The 22,195-nt window shown below is 43.7% G+C and overlaps 1 protein-coding gene across 3 annotated transcripts in view; it reads right to left on the bottom strand.

Annotated features, from left to right (window-relative positions):
* Positions 1-16,243, bottom strand: part of ARHGEF26 (Rho guanine nucleotide exchange factor 26) — an 80,150-nt gene extending 63,907 nt beyond the window's left edge. The window contains exons 1-4 of one of the 3 annotated variants that reach the window (XM_066622627.1): positions 16,167-16,243; positions 11,277-12,388; positions 7,452-7,491; positions 1,330-1,475 (exon numbers count right to left, since the gene is read on the bottom strand). In XM_066622627.1, the coding sequence (XP_066478724.1) occupies positions 1,330-1,475; positions 7,452-7,491; positions 11,277-12,335 (1,245 nt within the window). In that variant the 5' untranslated portion in view covers positions 12,336-12,388; positions 16,167-16,243. Of the gene's footprint in view, positions 1-1,329; positions 1,476-7,451; positions 7,492-11,276; positions 12,389-12,880; positions 12,930-16,166 lie in introns of those variants that run through there. The other 2 variants (XM_066622628.1, XM_066622629.1) reach the window with 2 other exon arrangements.
* Between the last annotated feature and the right edge of the window lie 5,952 nt (positions 16,244-22,195).

Genomic DNA, 22,195 nt, shown 5'->3' with positions numbered 1-22,195 from the left:
ATCTGTTAAAATAATGCAGGAAGAGGGTAATAGATGTCAACAGTTTAATCATGAAGACGACAGGAGTTATTAAATGCTCAAATTCCACCATAACAATGTGTGATATATTTACGGCACTTAGCCAGAACTCAAATTATATACATTATATATAATTATACACATTCACACACCCACGGAATGTAGAACTACAAACATATGACAACAGTAGTTCCCGTTTAATACACACACTTGTTTTGTTTCCTTGACTAGCAAATTCGCTTAGGAGTACAACACCAGGAGTAACTTGACAATAGCTCAAGTAATATTGGAACTGTAGACATACTGACAGCACCCTACATTTCAAACTTATCAACCCTCTTTCTCTAAAGTATCAGAAGAGATCACATCTATGAATGGAATGTACTTACAACTTATAACAAAGTCGTTTTTCTAAGTTCAAAAATTTAACAGACTAAGGGCGCAATCCTTACCCCTTATGTCAGTGCTTTCCAGCACTGGCATAGCAGTGCCAATGGGACGTGTGCTGCATCCTGCAGTTGTACACTCACGACGTCACTTACAGAGGACTCCTCAATGTAAGGGAATGTTTGTTCCCTTACCTCAGAGCTGCATTGCCCTTATGTCAGTGCTGGAAAGCACTGACATAAGGGGTTAGGATTGCACCCTACAGACCCAATCCTACACAGTGCACACCGGCTCACCGCCAGCACGCACTGTCACAAACGTGCCATAAGCATCAATGCTGGGAAGCAAAGCAAGTGGAAATCTCTTTCCAGAAGAGGAAGAGAGGAGAGGGTAGAAGTGCCCATCACTAAAATTTGCTCCCAGCTTACAATCCATGGTTTGCAGAGCCAGTGTCTCATCTACACCAACTCACTGTGAGGTCATATTTCCTGTAGAATAGTATTCAAAAATATACATTCTTTTGAGCAAAAGAATGAAACTGCTCATTTTCTTGCCTTACTTATTTTCATTAAATCTTATAATTTGAATATTTTCCTGTATATGATCCACAGTGTTCCCCCCTCCCCACCTCCATACAACCCCAAAGAAGATGGTTCCTTAAGTCCCAACACTGTTGACTTTGTTTGCATAAAAACGTGAGTGAAACAAAGTTTGGAATGCTGATCCAGCAGAGACCTCTTAGTCAGTTACAACTTTTCAGTATTATCTGCATGTCTATAAACACCACACACTGGGAGGTAGTTTGAGGGCAAAGGAAAGGCTATAAAACTTCAAGTTGAAAAGGACATAAGCAGATAAGAGACTTCACACATGCACCACCACATTCCAGTTTAGTTTTCGGCTCTGTAGCACTGGGACACTTACCACAAACAACTGACTCCATGTTGATCTCAGAGGTTTGTACTGAATAACTATCTTTTCATCTGACTTCTGTTCTTTCAGTTCTACCTCTTCATCAGAATCTATATCCAGAGCTTTTTCTTTGTAGTTCTGATACAACACAGCATTTTCTACAAGATCACCAAAAAGAAATGGGCTTGAGAAGATTTTCTAAGCACAGAAATAACATTACGAATATCACTCTCAAAGCCTGTGGACAAAATAGTCTTGTTTAAGACAGACAATAGGCTAGCATAGTACATATTACAGTAACAATAGATTACTGTACCAGCAGAAAGATGCCTTCCACCCAAATCAAATAACAGCCTGCGTTCTTTGTTGAGGAAAACTAGAATCTGATTTATTCTCCTTCAGTTAGCTCTTGACTGAATATAAAGTGATAACATTACAAGTATCTTTTTTAAATCTCACTTTTAAGCAAGCTATGTGTACTTCAAATAAGCACAGAATTAAACATTTCAGATCTCATTCTAAAATGGTACGTTTCTAGTCCTTATGAGGGAAGAGACCCTGAAAGCATGTTCAATGCCTTGGAATAGGAAGATTTCCAGGGGACAGTCTCTAGAGCCATGCATTGATCCTTTCTCCATGAATAGTGAAAACATAATAAATGATGCATGATATGCAAATATATGCACATTTGGTTGTATAATCTATACAGGTTTCGTTCATTTTTTTAATGCAGAGCACACAGCGCCTTAAGAAACAAATGTTAATAATAAGAATCGGATAACCACATCATAGCATGTTGCATACTTGCAGTAGAACTATAAAATGAAAACCACACTGTTATAAATGAAAATTAGTAGCTTCAGGCCCAAACATCTACAATTCTGCACTAAAAACCCCATTTCTGAAGTTGCAAGACCAGATTCTGGCTTTGGAATAAATTACTGCTATTCAATCAGACCAGAGTATACTTAATTTGACTGCATTTATTTGGGTTACAAACTCAAAGCAGCTGTTTTGTTTTTAAATTGATTTAGATTGATTTTAAACTTGTTCCCTTATTTTTTTTTATTTTTTTTTAGGAGTGAAGGAGCTAAGGTTGAAATGCAGAGTATTTTAGATAAGGAGCTTGAAAGGTCACTGTATCTGAAAGGAGTGCCCAGCAAAGAAGGCATTCCACTGCCTTAAACCTTAGAAGTCTCTGGAAAGCTGTAAAAAAACAGAGACAACACCTTTATTCGGCAATCCAATATGCAGAGAAAATTCCTGCCCTGAGAATTTCCCATTTGATCAAGTGGAAAAGAAGCTCTGCAATATGTAAACAGATGCGTAAACACAGCTGCCTCTTCCACCAAATAGGAATGTTTTCCCTGGGTATACTCCCCTGTTCAGGGAGCATGTGGCAAGGGAAAGCAGGACATACCTAGGCTGACATGCCTTCTGGTCATGCCCTGGATATCACCACACTGAGTGGTTGTCTGCAGAGAATAACAGTGAATAAGGAGAGAATTCCACCCTGTAGTTTGGAATCCTGCCCACTCAGTTTTACATCATGCCAAGCAACAGTGCTTGGATTCAGAGTTGCCCTTGACAGAGCTGTGTTGAACATGGGGACACCAAGGGGGCAAGGACAGAAGGCCCAACCGTGTGGGAAGATAGTACAGCTAGCTGGCCTGCTCCCATTCCCTGCTCCACAAACAGTGTCGATGAATATAGGAGGCAAACTTGTGAAGAGGATTCATGAGGGCAAGATACTGGTTCTATATACAGTGAAGAATAAGGTATTCAGGATTTGTATGTACAATAAAACCATAGCAAAATAAAAAAAGACTGTAAAAAGGGAGACACAACCATGACCAGGGGTGGCATCAGAGGTCAGTAAGGTCAAGCTGAGGGTCCACACCCATGTAATCATAATAATAAACATAGCATAAAATAACAATCACGAAGGCTTATATTGAAAAGATCGACTATCCAGTCAGAGGAAAATTAAAATTAAAGTTTGAATAAATAAATAATTTTACACAGTGTATAAAACTGCATCAGTAATAACTTCTAAAGTTACAGAAGTTAGCACTGCTGGCAAGGAAATGATATTTATTGCTTTACTAAATGCTTATACATTTTAGACCACTACTTCCAACAAATAGTTCTGACCACGAGAGCAGCTTCTCTACTCCATGCACCACAGAAGTCAGTACCAAGGCCATCAAGAGTCAGTAAAAATTAGCTACAATGATCTAAGCAATTGACAAAATCCTTTCATGCCCATGGGTAGGTTCGAAATGTCCTGTCTGCAAATGATAGGATTTAGTACTGATTTCATTCGTATGCTTTATGATGCCACCTTATCCTTGGTGGCTTGTTGAAAGCTTGTTGAAAGCCGCATATGCACATACACAAACATATGCACCAGCAGCTACACCCTTTCTTAGCCACTCCAAAGCTAAGGTTCAAAGCTCCAAAGACCACTTTTTTTAAAATCAAAATAATACCGGGGGGGGGGGGGAGGAGAATACTATCAGGATCAGGTATTTGGCAGGACAAATAACCTTACTAAGCCCCCTAACCTCACTGTGATTCCACACCATTTCACCTTCCCCACACTATTTTGGAAACACACGTGCACACACACATGGCTACATTACGAATTCCATCTAATTATTACGGTGGTGCGCTGTTAGGCGTGTCGCCACCTCTGCTCTGCCCCCACTGGAGCACGGTTGACAGAGAAAATAGCAGCCTCTGATTGACTGCTAGGGTCTTTTGGGAGGGGAAGGGCAAACTGTGCACAGCAGATGGGGTTCTCCTCATTGCGCAGTTCACCCTTAACTGTCGGCTCCCACCTGCCCACCCGTGGTACAATCTAAGGTTAGCTGGTTGCCAGCATTTATGGAGCCGGGTAGGAATTTTTTACCGTTAGCTGGATTGGCATTGGTACTAGCACTTTTTTCACCTACCCCAGACTGGTAGAGAGAGACTGGCTATAGGTTTGGGGGGTGGGGCAGGGAATTGATATTTATGCCAAATAAGTGGTTAGTTTTCATTTGGTCACTTTGGCAGGTATTGTGCGGGCAGGGTAGGCAGAATGGGATGATTGGCATCCATGCTAAGATGAGCGAAGTCAAGGGAAATGCCATACACAACTCATACGCAACTCCTACCAGGTCGGTGAATCTGGCTGGCAGCTCTCTTGACTGGATAAGCTAGATCCCCCTGGCGTTTGACCAGGGGGCATTGAGACGATGATAAGTTGCTTGGGCTTTGCCCTTGACTTGGAGTCCAATGACTATACCCTATTCATATGGGGATGAAATTTTAGCTTTCCCCAGTCTTAGTGCCCACAAGATGGGTGGTTTAGCTTAATCCCTGCTGCAGTTTTTGATTGTTATATATTAAATAAAGTGGTCCTAATTCCCAAGCCTGTGTCTTGCATGCTTCTTTGGGGGGGGGGGGTGCAAAGGTAAATAGTTTGGCCCTAAAAGGTTCAGGTCCAAGGCACAGCCAGAGTATGGAATGATGCACATTACTGATGCCTATATGGCAAAGATTTAACTTGTTACTTCATGCTGCCCCAGTTCAGATAGCATGCTTATTCAGGACTGAAGCTCACATGCTACCCTTCCTCTGTCTCCATATACAGTGCTTACAAGAAGACTTCCTTATTTGTCAAACTACTGCTTGCCATATGAACTGGGAAACTGTGATTTGGCAAAACAGAGTCTACTGGCAAACTGAATACACAAGAGGAAGAGGGAGTGTATAAGCACAGTGAACATTCCCAATCCAATAAATCTCAATTTCTTGTGCCCAGAACGCAATTGCTGAACTGGACCACTGAGTATAAATAGAAAGTTCAACATTAGGCCATCAGGGGAAAAAAAAGCCCTCTCTGCAAGTAGACTGAACTAGGCCAGGAGGCATGGTATAGAAGAGGTTGAGCCATCCCCTTGCCTCAAAAAGTTAAGCAGGATCAGCTACCTAGATGGGAGACTGCTGGCTTATCTGTGTGGAAGAGTCAACTACGAACTCAACCGTTCGTAGCTGCAAAGAGTTGATTACGAACTCAATCGTGGATAGCTGCAAACCCTACTCAAAATCCCCTACCCCTACTGCACTCATGACTCACCTCTCTTCATCCACAAACGCTTTGCCAATTTTTTTTTTTTTGGCTTTGCTGCAGAAGGTTGAGGGAAAGTGAAATAGCCAGATTCATTTGGTAGACTAATCCAACAGCAGGCAACAATGAGAATGGTAACAGGAAGTGTATAGTAGAGGAAACAGACGGCGAGAATACGAGACTCCATGTTGACACCTGTGGCTTCCCACCCAGTCTGCTTTCAAAAGACAGTTCCTGTGAGGAGGATGCCAAAAGAAGGAATGCCAAAAGGGCACGCTCAGCTGTTACTTCAGTAGTCAGGGGCTGGAGTAGCTGAACACGCAAACAAGACAAAGGGTTTGGGGGAGCAAAGAGGCTTTATTTTTGAAAAACTTCTGATTAGCACTGTTTTAATAAAGAGTTCAAAAATGGTCTTCCTTAGAGTGATTAACGTGGTCCGCACCAGCCACAGTTATTTAAGCACATGCACAAGTGAAACACTTATTAACAGACGTGTGTGCTCACACACACCTCTTCCTCTCTCCGCATACACAATGCTTACAAGAATCATAAGGGGGCTGGTGATGTGTGAAAACCCTCACTTATATATACAGAAACATCACTTCCCTCCATCGTGAGCCAATGCAATCTAAAAGTTCTCATTCCACAGCTCAAAACATGCCACACTTTCACGCCTTTCTCTCCTACTCACCTCAAGCAAGGGAAAGAGACAGCTGCCTCTAAAAAGCGAGACCACAAGCTATGGCAAAGAATGGCTCCCTGGATGGTCTACAGTGTTACTCAAACTGTGGGTCAGGACCCACTAGGTGCATCATGAGCCAATTTCAGGTGGGTTCCCACTCATTTCAATATCTTATTTTTAATATACTAGACTTGTTGCTACTATGATATGTGGCTGCATTTGGGAAAATGTTACAGACCTGTACTTTTAACAAGCTACTATTTATATTCTTTTAACAAAGAAAGTAAATGGGACTTACTCCTGGGTAAGTGCAGGTAGAATTGCAGCCTAGGATTGTTAAAAATCTTCCTGCTTGATGATGTCACTTCCAGTCATGACATCACTTTCAGTGGGTCCTTACAAGATTCTCATTCTAAAAAGTGGGTCCCGGTGCCAAAAGTGTGAGAATCACTGGTCTAAGATACTGTCTCACCCACCAAACTCATGGATATTGAGACTCATATCGGTTTTGCAACCACACATTCAAAAACCCATGTGGAAAAATCCAAACTCATAGATTAAGAGGATGATGAGTGGCAAAGATACTTGAATATTGTTTGACATGAAACTCACAGGCTAAGTTTTGCATCCTAACATACTTTTTTCCCCTGTGGAACTGCCCACTACCATATAGATTTCTTCATCTGTGGCTTGGACCTAAGATTCACAAAGTGTGGGAAAATACGTATCAGATGAAAATAAATAATATCAGTAAATGGTGTAAAGACTCTGCCAACAACTAAGCCTTTGGCAAGTTCACAATCCAAAAGGCATTAACAACTGTAATATACTAAGTCAGCACTGTATGTTGTCCATGGCTACACTGAACACGATGTCGTTTCAAACTAAGAACTGAAGCCCAGCAAAAGGAAACTAAATCAAAACTGACTTGAAAAGCCATTCAATGTGGCCAAAGAAGGCAAGGGAAGATGGATGAAGTCGAAGCAGAACCAAAGCAAGGTAAAAGTAAATATTTGCTCCCAGCAAAGTCTGGCCAGCAAACAAAAACAAAGCATTTCATGCTTCTCACTATCCATGGTAACAGTGAAAGAAAGTGGGTCTCCAGCAACAAAGCTGAAGGCATGGGCAGCAAATCAGTAGAGAAATGAACTACTACAGTCAAAACTGGTAAGTCATCCAAGAGATAAAGAAGCCACTACACAATTGACAAGAAGGTTCTTTACATCTCTACAAAAAACACAAAGAAATCAGTTTAGTTGTACTTTGGTACAAAGCTTTGCTTGGGCATTACAATGTATTTGGAGAGAATAAGTCTGTCCAAAAACCAATACTTACCTTCCCCATCAAATGTCCCCTGTCCTTTCAGCATTTTCTTCTAAAATCATTTCATAAGAAGAAAAAAAGAGAGAGAGAGAAAGAAGAAACCGGTGAAAATAAGAATGCACAAGAATAAAATCAAGAAAACGGAACTTCAAAATCTAAAAGAGAAACACATTTGAATAAATATTTAATCACCAGTAAGTCATTCTAGCAACCACTGCCTTGGCCCATCCGCAACTTCAAAAAATGTTCTGGACCCGAGTCAGAGGCCTCTAGACCCCTGCAAAGGAACGTATGTATGGACCTGCTGGTTCCACTGAAGTTAGTGGAGCAGCATCCGCAAATGAAAGAGCTGCTTAGATCACATGGTCCATGTTACAGCTGAATAATCTTGCTCCTAGGTACAATAAACCCTTCCAAAAGAAAGGGTCAGACTGTTCATATTTCAGTAGTGATCAACAAGCAAGCAAGTGATTTTACTAGTCTGGAATCACAAAGTCCACAGCATTCACATAAGAGAAACAGGCTTGTCTTCTTTTTCCTGTAGAACAACTTCCTCTTGAGCAGCAGTTTCCAAACGCTTTGCCAAAGGCCACTTCACACATGACGTTTCACTTAAATGTGCGGAGACTGATGCAGAACCAGCCAAACAATCATGAACAACACTATAATACGCAAAAAGTTCTTTATGTGCATTTTCCCCTATACGTGCACACACCCGGATGATGCAACACTATGTTTAGCCTAGAGCGTTTTACCATACAATTTTATGGCACCCTACAGACTTTTCAAATCAACCGAGTTATGAGAATTCAGGGCCCAAAGCAAGGAATGTGAATTAAATGTATCAGAACGTGACACAGTTAATCAAAGTTTCAAACCTTAAATATACCTTTGTAACATCCTAATACATTAACATTAGCTAGATACAAACAATGTTAAGGCTATAATACTATGACATTTACTTAAGAGTAAGTCCATTCAGCTCATGGGAATTTACGTCCTGGTAAATATATGTGGGATAAGGTTATAGAATACTATTTTTTTTTTTAAAGTTTCATTTTGGGAATTGAAATAAGCAGCGAGACTATTACTAAACATTCAGTTTATTCATCTCGCTGCCATTCATAGTGGAATCTGTCTTTCCTGGTCTTACCTGAGAGTTAGCTTTGGTGCTAACCCAAGTATAACCCCAAAGTTATGGAAACACTGCCTTCATGTACAGTATATTTATTTACTTTGTGGATTTGAAAGTGCTTTGGAAAATGTCACTTCTCGGCGTTTTAAAATGAGATGTGGTAAGAGGGAACAATAAATGTAACAATGGAGTGGTTCAACAGCAGGTAAGGAGCTAGAAATAGCCTTTGACATCTACTTGGTAGTCTTTCTTAGAAAGGTTTAAGGGGGCAAAAAAGTCCTTCTGAATACATCAATCCTCTGTAGAACTCTAAAAATGGACATTCCTTACTAATCCTACCAAAATCTGCACAGAAAGTATTGTGCAGAAGGAATCTTCCTAGGCCACATAGAAGGAAAGCTGCCTGTATTTAGAAGGACCCTGCTTTTACAGGGTCTCACAGTTTAGGTCCTGAATGCACCACTGCAGAAAGCTACCTCCTAATGTACCTTTATATTTACTAACTTGATTTAAACTGATGCTATAAGAACTATTATAAGCCAGGGTGGCACAATGACTGATACAGAGTGAGAGGCAAGACCAGGTTTAAGGCCCCCCAAAGGGCTGATTTAGACAATCATGATTTCCACAAAGACTGATGTTTGTTATAGAACAGTGTTTCTCAACCAGTGTTACTTCTACCACTGGTGGCACTTGAGGTGGTGTCCAGTGGTACACATGGAGCCCCCACACCACCCCCCCACTGCCTAGCAGCAAGACCAGCAATGCACTGCGACAAGCAGCAATAGGAGGCTCACCAGGCTGATCTTCAGCATACACTTTTCACGTGCTTAAAAAAGTCATCCCATTTGCCGTGAGCCTCTTACCACTGTTTGTTTCGTTGCACCTGGCCTCCCAATTTGGAAGAACCTGTAACAGGCAATGACATTATCACCAGTGACTTCTGGTCATACTTCCAATAGGTGAACCATACAAAGTGGTACAGCAGGAGACAAATGTTAAGAAACTCTGTAATAGAACATATTAACCCCTGCTAATTGGGTAAGAGGCACTTTTTCAAGTGGGTGCTCCTTTTTTTAGCAGGGGGAGAGTAACTGGCCCACCTCACCCCAGCACTGTCTGTTCTAGTGGCTGTCTGCTGGTATTCATTTGCATCTTTTTAGATTGTGAGCCCTTTTGGGACAGGGAGCCATGTAGTTATTTGATTTTTCTCTGTAAACCGCTTTGTGAACTTTTAGTTGAAAAGCGGTATATAAATACTGTTAATAATAATAATAATAATAATAATAATAATAATAATAATAATAATAATAATAATAATAATATAAAGTTTGTGCCGTTCAGACTGTGAAGCTAGGAGGAAGACAGGTTCAAGATGTGGCTCACTGCAAGTTCTTTTTGAGATACACTGAGAGAAAGAGAGAGAGAGAGAGAGAGCGCATTTATCTTCTCCCATACCTTTTACTGATGTGCAAATGCTCAGTGATACCCATCCTCTTCACTGAGTGTTGGCACAGCAGCAAAAGTATGAAGATCACTATCTCGCTTTCTCTCACACACACACACTCACACATACTCTCAGCACAGCTTTAACAGCACAGCTTCTTACTAGCTTCACTGTTTTGAATTGTACGTGAATTTTTTTTTTTTTAAAGTTAGAGGAATGTAGGGCTTCTTTAAGAAAGGCTTTCAAAGGGATTAAGTCACATGATGGTAAAGAAACTTCTTTCCTTGATAGCCTCCTGCCTTGACAAACCCAAGTTTAGACTGCAGCTCAAGGGAGAAAAAACAACCCTACAAAAATTCAGCTAATCCTGACATACGTAAGTGCAAGTTGCACCCACTCTCCATATATGAAGAAGCTGTCCCTCTTGCCCATTTGGGGAACACTGTCTTCTAATATCAGACAGATAATGCCATGGTACTTGTCTCTTCCCTGTTGCTTATTGACTACAACTGGAAGAAGCCCATAAATTTGTGGAGGTCAAAAAACAGTCATATATAAATACAGTAAGACTCCAACCCTAGAAAGCACTTCCCCCCCTTCCCTTTCCTGGAATCCCCAGGTTTCCTTCCGTTTTCCCTATAGACACATTTTCAAGAAGACATCTGCATCCTCATTTTAGCAGGGTTTGAGTTCCCCTGTGGGAGGGATAGAAAAACCGCCCTGCCCAGATCACACCTGGCTTGTAACCCTTTGCCTCCCCTGATGTTCTCTACCTACATGCAATTTCCCCCACCATTGCCTATGAACCAGTGCAGTTCAGCACATGGTAGAAGGCAGGGCTCAGACTGGACAAGGTGTTCTAAAACCACCCCCTCTGCAGAAACAGCATAGTCAGTTTCACTGCAGAAAGAAAGGTATGTCTGAATTAACTGCAGGGTTGCATCAAGCTCCCTATGACTGTCTACTACACATTGGCAGACATGTACCTATGTACCTTGAAGTTGACCACAGCAATGCAGCTGCTAAAAGTGTAAGTGGATAGTTAGCCAAATATTTTACTCAATGACACTGGGAAATTCATTACCCCCACCAAGTCTGACTTACAGGATTTGTTACGAGGTCAACCCACTGCTGTGGTCTCCACAGAGGAAATACAGGATTCAAATACTCCTCCAAAGATAGAATGATTGGTGTGTTTTTATGTGAACAACACAGAACTATAAATCATTAATGGAAGTTTTGTCAGTTTACTTACCTTTATTCTTCCTAAACTAGAGAATTTCTCCTTATCTTCCACAACTGCCTTCAGCACCGGCTGGGACATTCTGTTTTTCTTCTTAAAATTGACAGCACCGTCAAAGTCAACGCCACTCACAACAGCTCGCCGATATGAAGTGGACCTCAAACCACGTCTCAGCATCCCAGGACTGTCCACCTCACCTTCTGCTTCTTCCTCCCCATTCACTACCAAAGGAATACCAAGGGTCTCCACCATGCTGCGGACTTTAAGAACTCTCCTGTTCGGTTCCACATTTTGGCTGTTGGCTTTGTTGGCTACTTTTATTTCAGAAGCTAAACTCTTAGGGATGATCTGTTGTTTCCCCACTTTTAGCGCAGCAGCACTATTCGTACTCAGAACCACGGGTGGCGTGTCTGCGAGCTCATTCTGATTTGATGGCAGTCTTTGAAGAGGCAGATGCTGCTGTTCTGAAGGAGCAGACAGGCAAACAGATGCCTTCTCTGAGTTTTTAGGAAGCTGGCTGGGTTGCGATGCTAAGGCGGTGGTTGTGTTGTTATTTGGCAAATGTTCAATTTCTGTAGGCGACAATCCAGGGCTTGACGTGAAAACAATTTGTTCTTTCTCTGGACTTAGCACGGCTTGATTAGAGATCCTCTTTGGGTGAGCCAGTTTATTGCCTGCTGAATTTATAGGACTGCTAGCTGTAAAATTTACAGAATTGTTCGAAACCATTTTTAGGACTTGAGGTGAAGAGAGCCTAGGGGAGTGAGTTTTGCACTCTGGAAACTGAACCTTTCCATTTGGCACAGAACCAAGGCTGAAGCTGAGAAGCAACGGGTTCCTTTGTACAGATTTGTTGTCCGGAGAAGTAATGACAGTTTCAGCAGGCTGGGTTACAGTGAACGCATCCCTGTCTTCCACAGGAAAATCTGTGAAAAGGACCCCAGTGGAGCTCTGGTAAGACTGGGGCCTGGGTTTGGTCTTCGTCTGCAAATGGACTTGATTGACCGACCTCCTCCTCCACAAGGGTGCAACATTATTGTTGGAAAAGTCTACTTCATTTGGCCCATCCATAACCAAGTGCTTGAGTCAACCCAACATTGAGACAGGAACGTGATCTGCCCTTTCTGACAATGGATAGGAGGCAAGGAAAAACATCAGTCAGTGGCAACTTACAGTCTAAGGCTACAATCCTACCCAAACTTTCCTGGGAGCAAGCCCCATTGACTATAATGGGACTTACTTCTGAGTAGACATGCATAGGCTTGGGCTCTAAGAGGTTAGTTTATTTACAAAAATACACCACCTCTTCCCCCAAAGGCAAAAAAGAGAACATCTAGTTGCGTCTGCAGCGATAGAAAAAGAGCAAGAATCCTTCATGAGTCATTTTAAGGTCTTGCAGGGTGACCAGGGTGGGGAGTTTCTTATCCCACTAACACAGATCATTACATGTTAAAGAACAAAGCAGGAGGGGAAGTTTTCTTTTTAAGCAGAGGGACTACTGAATTACAGAAGCTAAATATTTGCAAAGAATACGTTAGTTAAATGGTTGTTCCCAGGGCGGTCTCAGAAAAAAAAAAACAACAGGTAAAGTAATACGAACTTTATATTGGACTAACCTCTGTTGCCATAAGTGTACGCATTACATCACATCACAACTCCTTATCCTTCAGGCAGAGGAAGAATTGCTTGCATGTCCTCCCAGTAATGCACTACACTACTTCAAAAGGATTGTACAATATGCAGTTTTATGCAGAGCTCAGTGGGCTACTACCAACACCATACAAGTTGCTGGAACTTTTTTTCACCATGGACCAACTTTCCAGTGCACCATCTGGGGGGTAAGAGTCTACACATGAAGAAATTATGACTTGGAAACACAGAGAAACAAGCCTGTACTATTTAAATCATTCAGCACTCACACACTCACATTTCATTGAGTTTCCAGGTCATGGGTAATTATTAGTCCACAGCTGCAGGCAAACTCAAGTGGGAATTTGGAAAACCGAAAAAAGAGAGGATTGCACTTAAAACTGTCTCCAAAAAGCCATTTCACTCAATGGGATTTTTTTTCCTTTGAGCAGCTGACCACGCTGTGAGAACACAACTACTTTTCAAGCTCCTCTCCATTCCCAAACTGGTTTTCCATGCTGGGGAGAAGGCTGTGCGCTGTTCAAGCCAACAAGTCCAAAGTCCCTTTCAACACACAAGAGTTAGCAGCAGGTTGAAATTCCATTGCAGGTTGAAAGCTGCTGGAGTTTTCACAGACAAAGTGCATCTGCTGACGCAGCTCATGACCAGGGCAAAGCTGCTATCCAAAACCCGCTTACTAGTGAGTAATCTTCACCATACACAGAGGGACTTGCTTCTGAACAAATGTGCAGAGGGCTGGGCAATAATTATATTAGCTTTTAAGGTGTCAACTACATCTTTTGTTGTATTTGCTGCACTAGCTCTTCTAGAAGTTTTCCCTCAAAAGGATGAACTTAGGGAGGGCTTTCACCATTTATTATGCTTTAGCTCCTCTTACTGGATAGTAATGGGCTATTTTACATTTCAGCAATGACGGTCCTGGCAGTTTTCCCACACTGGATTACCCCCCCAACTACCAGCCCCCAACCCAGAAATAATTGCGATAACATTACTGTCACGACAATTACTTCTGCACTGCCACCTCCTTTCCCCCTTTGAAAAAAGGAGGGGGAGGAAGGAGGCAGCCCAGGCTCCACTCCCCAAGCCTGGCAGCCAGGGTATTTGCTCCTATTGCCCCCTCTCGGCACACCACTGCATTTGAGAGGGTTGTCTGTTTTTATGTTTGTTTGATTTTACCATTTGCTAATCAAGGCTTTTGAGTTTAGGGCACAATCCTATGCATGTCTACTTAGAAGTAAGCCCTAGGAAACTGTGTATACTGTACACTGTGCAGTGGTTCTCAAACTTTTAGCACAATGACCCACTTTTTCCGAATGAGAATCTTTCAGGATCCACTGGAAATGATGTCATGACTGGAAGTGACATCATCAAGCATGACAATTTTTAACAATCCTAAGCTGCAACCCTACACATACTTACCTACAAGTAAGTCCCATTTACTATCATTGGTAAAAGCATATACATATCAGCCTGTTAGAAGTACAGAGCTGTAACATTTCTCCAGATGCAGTCTCATACCATGGTAGCATCAAGTCTAATATATTAAAAATAAAACACTGAAATGAATGGGGACCCACCTGAAATGGACTCATAACCCACCTAGTGCGTCCTGACCCACAATATGAGAAACACTGCACAGGATTGCAGCCTTAGGGCCCAACAAACGAACAGGCCTTGCTGAGGGAGAATCAGCATGGCTTCTGTAAGGGTAAGTCTTGCCTCACAAACCTTTTAGAATTATTTGAAAAGGTCAACAAGCATGTGGATGTGGGAGAACCCGTAGAAATTATATATCTGGACTTTCAGAAGGCGTTCGACATGGTCCCTCACCAAAGGCTACTGAAAAAACTCCACAGTCAGGGAATTAGAGGACAGGTCCTCTCCTAGATTGAGACCTGGTTGAAGACCAGGAAACAGAGAGTGGGTGTCAATTTTCACAATGGAGAGAGGTGAAAAGCGGTGTGCCCCAAGGATCTGTCCTGGGACCAGTGTTTTTCAACCTCTTCATAAATGACCTGGAGACAGGGGTGAGCAGTGAGGTGGCTAAGTTTGCAGACGACACCAAACTTTTCAGAGTGGTGAAGACCAGAAGTGATTGCGAGGAGCTCCAGAAGGATCTCTCCAGACTGGCAGAATGGGCAGCAAAATGGCAGATGCGCTTCAATGTCAGTAAGTGTAAAGTCAACAACAACAACAACAGTATTTATATACCGCTTTTCAACTAAAAGTTCACAAAGCGGTTTACAGAGAAAATCAAATATCTAATGGCTCCCTGTCCCAAAAGGGCTCACAATCTAAAAAGATGCAACACCAGCAGACAGCCACTAGAAAAGACACTACTGGGGTGAGGTGGGCCAGTTACTCTCTCCCTTCTAAATAAAAGAGGAGCACCCACTTGAAAAAGTACACATTGGGGCAAAAAATCCAACTTTCCAGCACTGATGCAGCCACAATGTAGCCCCCCCAAGGTAAAGGAAAAAGTGTTCTCTTACATTGAGGAGGCCTCCATGACTACCCCCCCCCCCCACACACACACAGCAGGATGCAGTGTGTGCCCCACTGGCACAGATGCATCAGTGCTGGAAAGTTGGAAAGGACTGGGCCCTTACAGCCCAATCCTATGCACGCTTACTCAGTCCCAATATAGTCACTGGGTCTTACTCTCAGAGAAGGGTGGATCGGACTGCGGCCTTAAACACGTTGAATCGAGAACAGGCAACCTGGCCGTGGTCCTCCCCCTTCTCATCACATTCGCACTCGCTTGACGCCTGCCCAGCCCCATTGCCCCCCTCTCCCTCCCTCTCCCCCCTCCCTACTACTTACAGCCCAATCCTATCCACACTTCCCTGGCAGTAAGCCCCATTGACTACAGTGGGACTTACTCCCGAGTAGACATGCTTCGGAGTGGGCTCTTAGGCAGCCCAGGTCTACTCAGAAGTCAGCCCCACCGGTGTTCAGTGGGGCCTGCTCCCAGGGAACTGTGCACAGGGTTGGAGCCAGAGGTTCTTGGGGGGGGGGATCCCATTTCATCCACGCCGACAACTTCTGGGAGACTTTGGAGGGCGGGCAGAAAAGTTGGAGGGAGCCACGCCAGCGCCCCGCCACCGCCCCCTGGCTCTGGCAGCGGGAAAGAGGGCGAGGGGTCCGTGCTAGCCGCCCCCAGACCTCCCCCCGCGACTCCTCCCCGGAGAAGCGCAGCCTCTCGCCTCCTTCCAGCGCGCAGCGGGGGCCGCGGAGGCGGAGCATCCCTACCTGTGCGCGCCCCTCTCCGCAGGTGGACGGTCCCGCCAGCCAGGGGCTCGCCCGGCGCCGCGCCGGGAGCAGGAAGGATGCCCAGCTGGCCGGCGCGCGCGCGCGCTCCTGGCGGGCTCCGGCTTGACCTGCCCGCTCCGCTGCCAGCGCCTCCCTGTCCTGCTAGCGCCGCCTCGCTGCCGCAGCCAAGCGCCTCCCTTGGAGTCCGGCGGAGCGGCGGCGGCCAAAGGAGAGGTGGCCTCCCCCCCCCGCCAGTGCTTGCGCGTCGCTCCAGGCAGCGCTGGCTCCCAGGACCTCGCCCCAGCTGCAGTAGGGTCCGGACTCTGCATGCTGGGCGACTGCCTGGGAGGAGCAGTGGCCACGACCCCTGGTCCCCTTGGAGCCAGCCTTGCCTTGCATGCAGGGAGGTTGGGGATCGGGGCCTCCCATGTCCCACCCTGAACCTCTCCCCCTCAATGGAGCACTGGTGGGGTGGGAGGACAGTGCAATCCAAGGCATGTCTACTCAGAAGTAAGTCCCGTTGCAGTCAGTGGAGCTTACTTCCAGGAGTGTGTTGCTTTGCATGCAGAGATTGTGGGGATCGGGGCCTCCCATGTCCCACCCGGAACCACCGTCCTCCCCAAATGAAGCACTGGGAGGGGGAGGACGGTGCAATCCAAGGCACGTCTACTCACAAGTCAGTCCCATTGCATTCAATGAAGCTCTCTTCCAGGAAAGTGTGTCTAGGATTGCGGCCAAAGTGAGGGCCCAATCCTATCCAATTTTCCAGTGCTGGTGCAGCCATGCCCATGGGGCATGCACTGCATCCTGTGGTGAGGGGCTGTCACAGAGGCCTCCTCAAGGTAAGGGAACATTTGTACCCATACCTCAAGGCTACATTGTGGCTGCACCTGTGCTGGAAAGTTGGCTAGGATTGGGCCCTGAGGCAGCTGTCCTTGCAGTTGAAGAGGAGAATGTGGGCATGCCATCAGAGCCAGGAGCCAGAGGAGGCCTGAGCCTATCAATCCAAAGCTATCCCATAAGACTTCCACAGCCTAATCTGTCAGCCGCCCACAGAAGTTGTCCCTTGTGATCAAAAGTACTTGCAGGATCTATTTGGGTTTCATTATTGGAACATGTAATACTAAATCACTGCCCAGCTTACCCTTGTGTAATGTATTTGGGAGTAGCTAGGTCTCTACCAGCCAATCCAATATCTACTCAGAAGTAAGTCCTATTGAGTTCAATAGGGCTTAGTCTTAGGAAACTGTATAGGATTGCAATCTATGTGACCTAGGCAGCTTGAAGGCAAACTCAATACACCTTGACCCACCATTCTGTAGTCACTGTCTGTTTTGCTACACACAATTTGTAGTTCCTTTGAATTAATTCATAATAATGACGCTGGCCCCTTTCTCACAAAAATGGAAATAAAAATTGTTCCTTTGACATCCCAGAGGATCAGGCATCTTATATGTGACTATGAAACTGCCCACAAGTACTTAAACCTATTTTTGCTTGGCCCACAGTGTACACATTTGGTCCCTGTTGCATATATGCAAGGTGAAGCAGAAATGTCTTAACCATGAAAATGCTCCTTATGCACCACTGCATAAGGAGTTTGAATGTTTGAATGTCTTAGTTTGGCAACAGCACATATAGCGTTTGCACACTAGCCAGACAGGGGCAGATGAAAAAGAATGACACCAGATGACTTGTGGAATGCTTTGGTTCCTTCAGAATAGTTCTGCCAGACACCATGCTGGTGTGAAGGTATTGTATCTACATGGGCCAGCACATGGGCTGGTTGGTTGGCAACCTTCAGTCTCGAAAGACTATGGTATAAGCCTACAGCACCAGGTATTCCCAGGCAGTCTCCCATCCAAATACTAACCAGGCCTGACTTTGCTTAGCTTCCGAGATCAGACTAGATTGGGCATGCGCAGGGTAACAGTCTTTTAAAGAAGATGCTGATAGGGGACCCAATCCTATCCAATTTTCCAGTGTTGATGCAGCTGCAATGCTGCCCCATGGTAAGGAAACAAATGTTCCCTTACCTTGAGGAGCCCTCCATGACTTCCCCACTACTGGGTACAGTGCATGTCCCATTTGCATGACTGCTGCACCGACACTGGAATGTTGGATAGGATTGGGCCCTGTGTCAATGGAGCACCATTACAGTAGTCTCTGAATGTCCATTCTTATTTGAAGGGGCCCTGAGTGTGAACAGAAATCATGCAAGAGAGACTGACCAAAGGATACCTACCTTCAGGTGGTAATGGGTGAATGGCAGCATGGTGTTTAGCAGCCAGCTCTTGTGGGAAGTTTCTGAATGCTGATTACTAGTTGTGTGGAAGGGTAAAATATGATTTTAGCCATTGCCACTATCCATGGTGTTGCTACAGTTTTCCATCTCTGTGGCTCCTGTTTTCCCTGGGTTGTCCTATCTCCATTCCTTCCCCTTCTTCTTCTTCTGTACTTTCCTTTGTGTGTCTAGAGCAGAAGCGCTTTATCCATCCCATGTGATAGTTGGGCTCTCCCAACACCACTATCAGCTGCTCTCAGGTGCTGAGGTGTCACTGCTGAAAGGGCAGCCTGTGTGATAATTGGACTCCCTCATATCTTGAAAATACGATCAAGATTTTCATATATTCTCTTCCATTATATGCAACTAATGAGTTCTTAAGTGAGAACAAGGTGCTCACTTCTGGTCACCACCTGTTTATTGACATTTCTTCCTGCTTAATGACATCACTTCCGGCCCTCAGCAGGCATCATGAATGCTATTTGGCCCACTGTATGACCTGAGTTTGACACCCTGCTAGAATATAGGCCTTGTCCTCTCAGTCTTTACAAAGCACATACATTGGCGCACTACATATGTGCTAAGAGGCACTTTATATCTTGAAGGTTACTGCTTGGTCAAATAATTCCATTTTAAAAATAATTCCATTTTTAAAATTTAGATAATCTCAGGGCAGTTAAGAAAGCAAGAGACTTTGAGCCCAATCCTATGCATGGCTACTACTCAGAAATATTCCCATTATAGTGGGGCTTAGGAAATTTCACAATTACCTGGGAGTAAGCCCCCTTAATAAGTGGGCTTACTCCCAGGTAATTGTGAATAGGGTCGCAGTCTTCATTCCAGTTTTTTAAAGTTTTCCATTGGGATCCACTCCCCAAATTGAGAAGCAGGAGTGAATACTTTCCCCATTTCCTTTCAATAATTCATGGGGTAGTATATAAGCAGACTTTCCCCATGTTTCTGTGCTTTCTGAATTCTAGTACAGTGAGTAAATTGTTATGACAATATGGTGATTGTTCTTCAGGCAATTGTATTGTTTAGACAAGCCTTCAGTTAAGACTGATTTCATGTTGCCTTGATAAACAATTATCTGCTTTCTGCTTGGTTCTGCTGTTTTACGTTATGCTATTGTCATTTCTGTGTGTCTGTCAGCCCAATCCTATATGTGTCTATTCAGAAGTAAGTCTCATTCTAGTCAATGAAGCTTACTCCCAGGAAAGTGTGCCCAGGATTGCAGCCTGTTTCCCCATTCAAAGATTTTAGCCGGTTATTTAGTTTTGAAAGGATTGTTTTAAATGGATACGGTGCTGTTCAGAAAGTACCAGTATACTGTATTAAATTAATATGCTGGTCCTTTCTGAACAGCACAGTATCCATTTAAAAACCACCTAGTCAGGATGCTGTCGTAGTGGTTCTGGTGTTGGATTTTGACCTGGAAGATCCAGGTTCAAATTCTGGCTCGGCCATGAAGCTACCTGAGTGACTTTGGGCAAGTTGCTATCTTTCAGCCTCACCTACCTCACAGGGTTGTTGTGAAGTCCACTGGAGGGAAGGAACCATGTACACCACTTTGAGCTCCTTGGAGGAAGGGCAGTATAAAAATGTGAGGAAGAAAAATGATATCCAGGCTTATTTTACCATGGCCGGCTCCTACTATTGTTATCCGCACTCAAAAGGAAGTTTAAGAGAAGAGCTGATACAAGGGTAGAGCTTTCTGGTAATAATACCAAACAAACAGAAGCAATATTGGCAGCCTGTATGAAATGACATAAGCAGAAAAGACTGTGGCTTCAAGGATTTCACAACTTTCATAAGGCATTGGTATACAAGTAACTTCCAGAAAAATACATTCTTGGTACTCAGCACAGTTATCAAGCCGTCTGTTCCACACGTGTCCTCCAAAAGCCCTCCCCATTTAGTGCCTGCCTCAAACCCCTCCCGCAAGCCAATTTTGCAATCATTAGATTGAGCTCTCTTAGGTTTCCTTGCCAGCTTTTCCCACCCTTTCTCCTATTAGGCTGTTGTGCCTTTGACAGCCGCATGATAGCCAGGATCTAGCAGGTGAAGTTTCTCTCATTTCTGTCCTAGAAGAGGGTTCACTTTCTGAATGTCTGTCACTTTGCTATTAAAGGCAACAGAATTTTGCCAGAAGAAAGCTAGCAAAGCCAAGGTACAGTGGCCAAACTTTTTTTTGCCAATCCCTGCTCTTGTGCTTATTGATAGCCTATTTCCATACCCTGAAAAGTTTTAGCTGTTGATTTCTGCAGATCAAGTGTCTGCTAAAGCACAGGAGCAGTCCAACCTGTTTTGTTCTAATCAGTTGACAATCCTGTGTAATTGCTGGTTTTGTGCGTATTAATAATAATTATATTATTATAATAACATTAATAATAATAATAATATTAATTATTTTTTTAAATACTGTGGGTTGTTAACAGATGCACAGATCTGTGCTTGAATTGGTGGGATGGATAGCACATGGGTACCCCATTGTGGAGGAGGAAAGGTGGGGTAGAAATTGTTAAATAAGTACATGTATATAAATGTGTAGGTTGTTTGCAGTGGGGTGGGTGGAAGTGAATGGGAATGTGTGTGCAGAGAGTTTCCATTCTCTCTAGTGCTCTAAGCACTATCTGTATGTGTAAATATGCATGTGTAAATAGTAATAGTAATTGAAAACAATTTAATTATAGCATTTATCTCTTAAGTACAGGAAAAAGGAAATGCTTTTACTGTTTATTTAGATTTAAAGCCAGTCCTTCCCCTAAGGCTCATTAGAGGTGACATCTTCTTTTGTCACTTAATCTTCGAACACCTTTGTAAGGTACTGATTAGTTCAGCTTTAAGACCATAAGAAGAGCCCTGCTGGATCAGGCAAAGGGCCCAGCTAGTCCAACTTCCTGTATCACACAGTGGCCCACCAGATGCCTTAGGGAGCACAAAAAACTACAAGATATCTATATCCTGTTACCACTCCCTTGCACTTGAAATTCAGATGTAGGCTACCTCTAAATCTGGAGGTTACATGAGGTCATCATTATTTGTAATCTGACTTTTCTTCCATAAATCTGTCTAAAAGCATTTTTAAAAGCATCTCGGCCAGGTGCCATCACCACATCCTGTGGCAAGGAGTTCCACAGACTCATAACACGCTGGTTAAAGAAATATTTCCTTTTGTCTTTAGGCAGCTTAGAGGTAGACAACTGAGGCTGAGGAATAGAGAGCATCTCATCATCACTGGTAAGTCTATGAATGATCCAGACATGGGTTTTTCTTCAGCACTTTTCCCCATGGATAATACATGCAGTACAACTCAGCTTCTTCTTCTTCTCAGAAGGAAGTCTGAATGACACCACACTCCTACATGTATCTACTCAGATGTAAGTCTCATTGTGTTCAATGGGACTTACTCCCAGGGCTGTGTGTATAGGATTGAAGGAGTATAGGATTGAAACCTAAGTCAATGTTGCTATCACATTGCCACCTTTCACATGTTATTTAGTAGTGCAATAGGCTGTTCTGTCTCCTGTGATGACCAGTCGTATTTTGGTTTGCTAAGCAGGCATTTCACCTGACTGCACAGATGGACAAGTGAGAGACAGCCTGGCCAACTGCTGTTTGGCTGCCTGCGTCAAAACTGTCTTCTCAAAGGCCATGCCATTATGAAACTTGAAAGTGCTGCCACCTGAATTGCTTGTTTTTCTCATCCCTTCCTGTTCTATTTTCCTTTTGTACTGAGACTATT

The sequence above is a fragment of the Tiliqua scincoides genome, chromosome 3 (genome assembly GCF_035046505.1).
Source record: "Tiliqua scincoides isolate rTilSci1 chromosome 3, rTilSci1.hap2, whole genome shotgun sequence".
Lineage (NCBI taxonomy): Eukaryota > Metazoa > Chordata > Lepidosauria > Squamata > Scincidae > Tiliqua > Tiliqua scincoides.
Note: the sequence above shows the minus strand (reverse complement) of the source record. Positions and strands in the feature narration are given on the sequence as shown.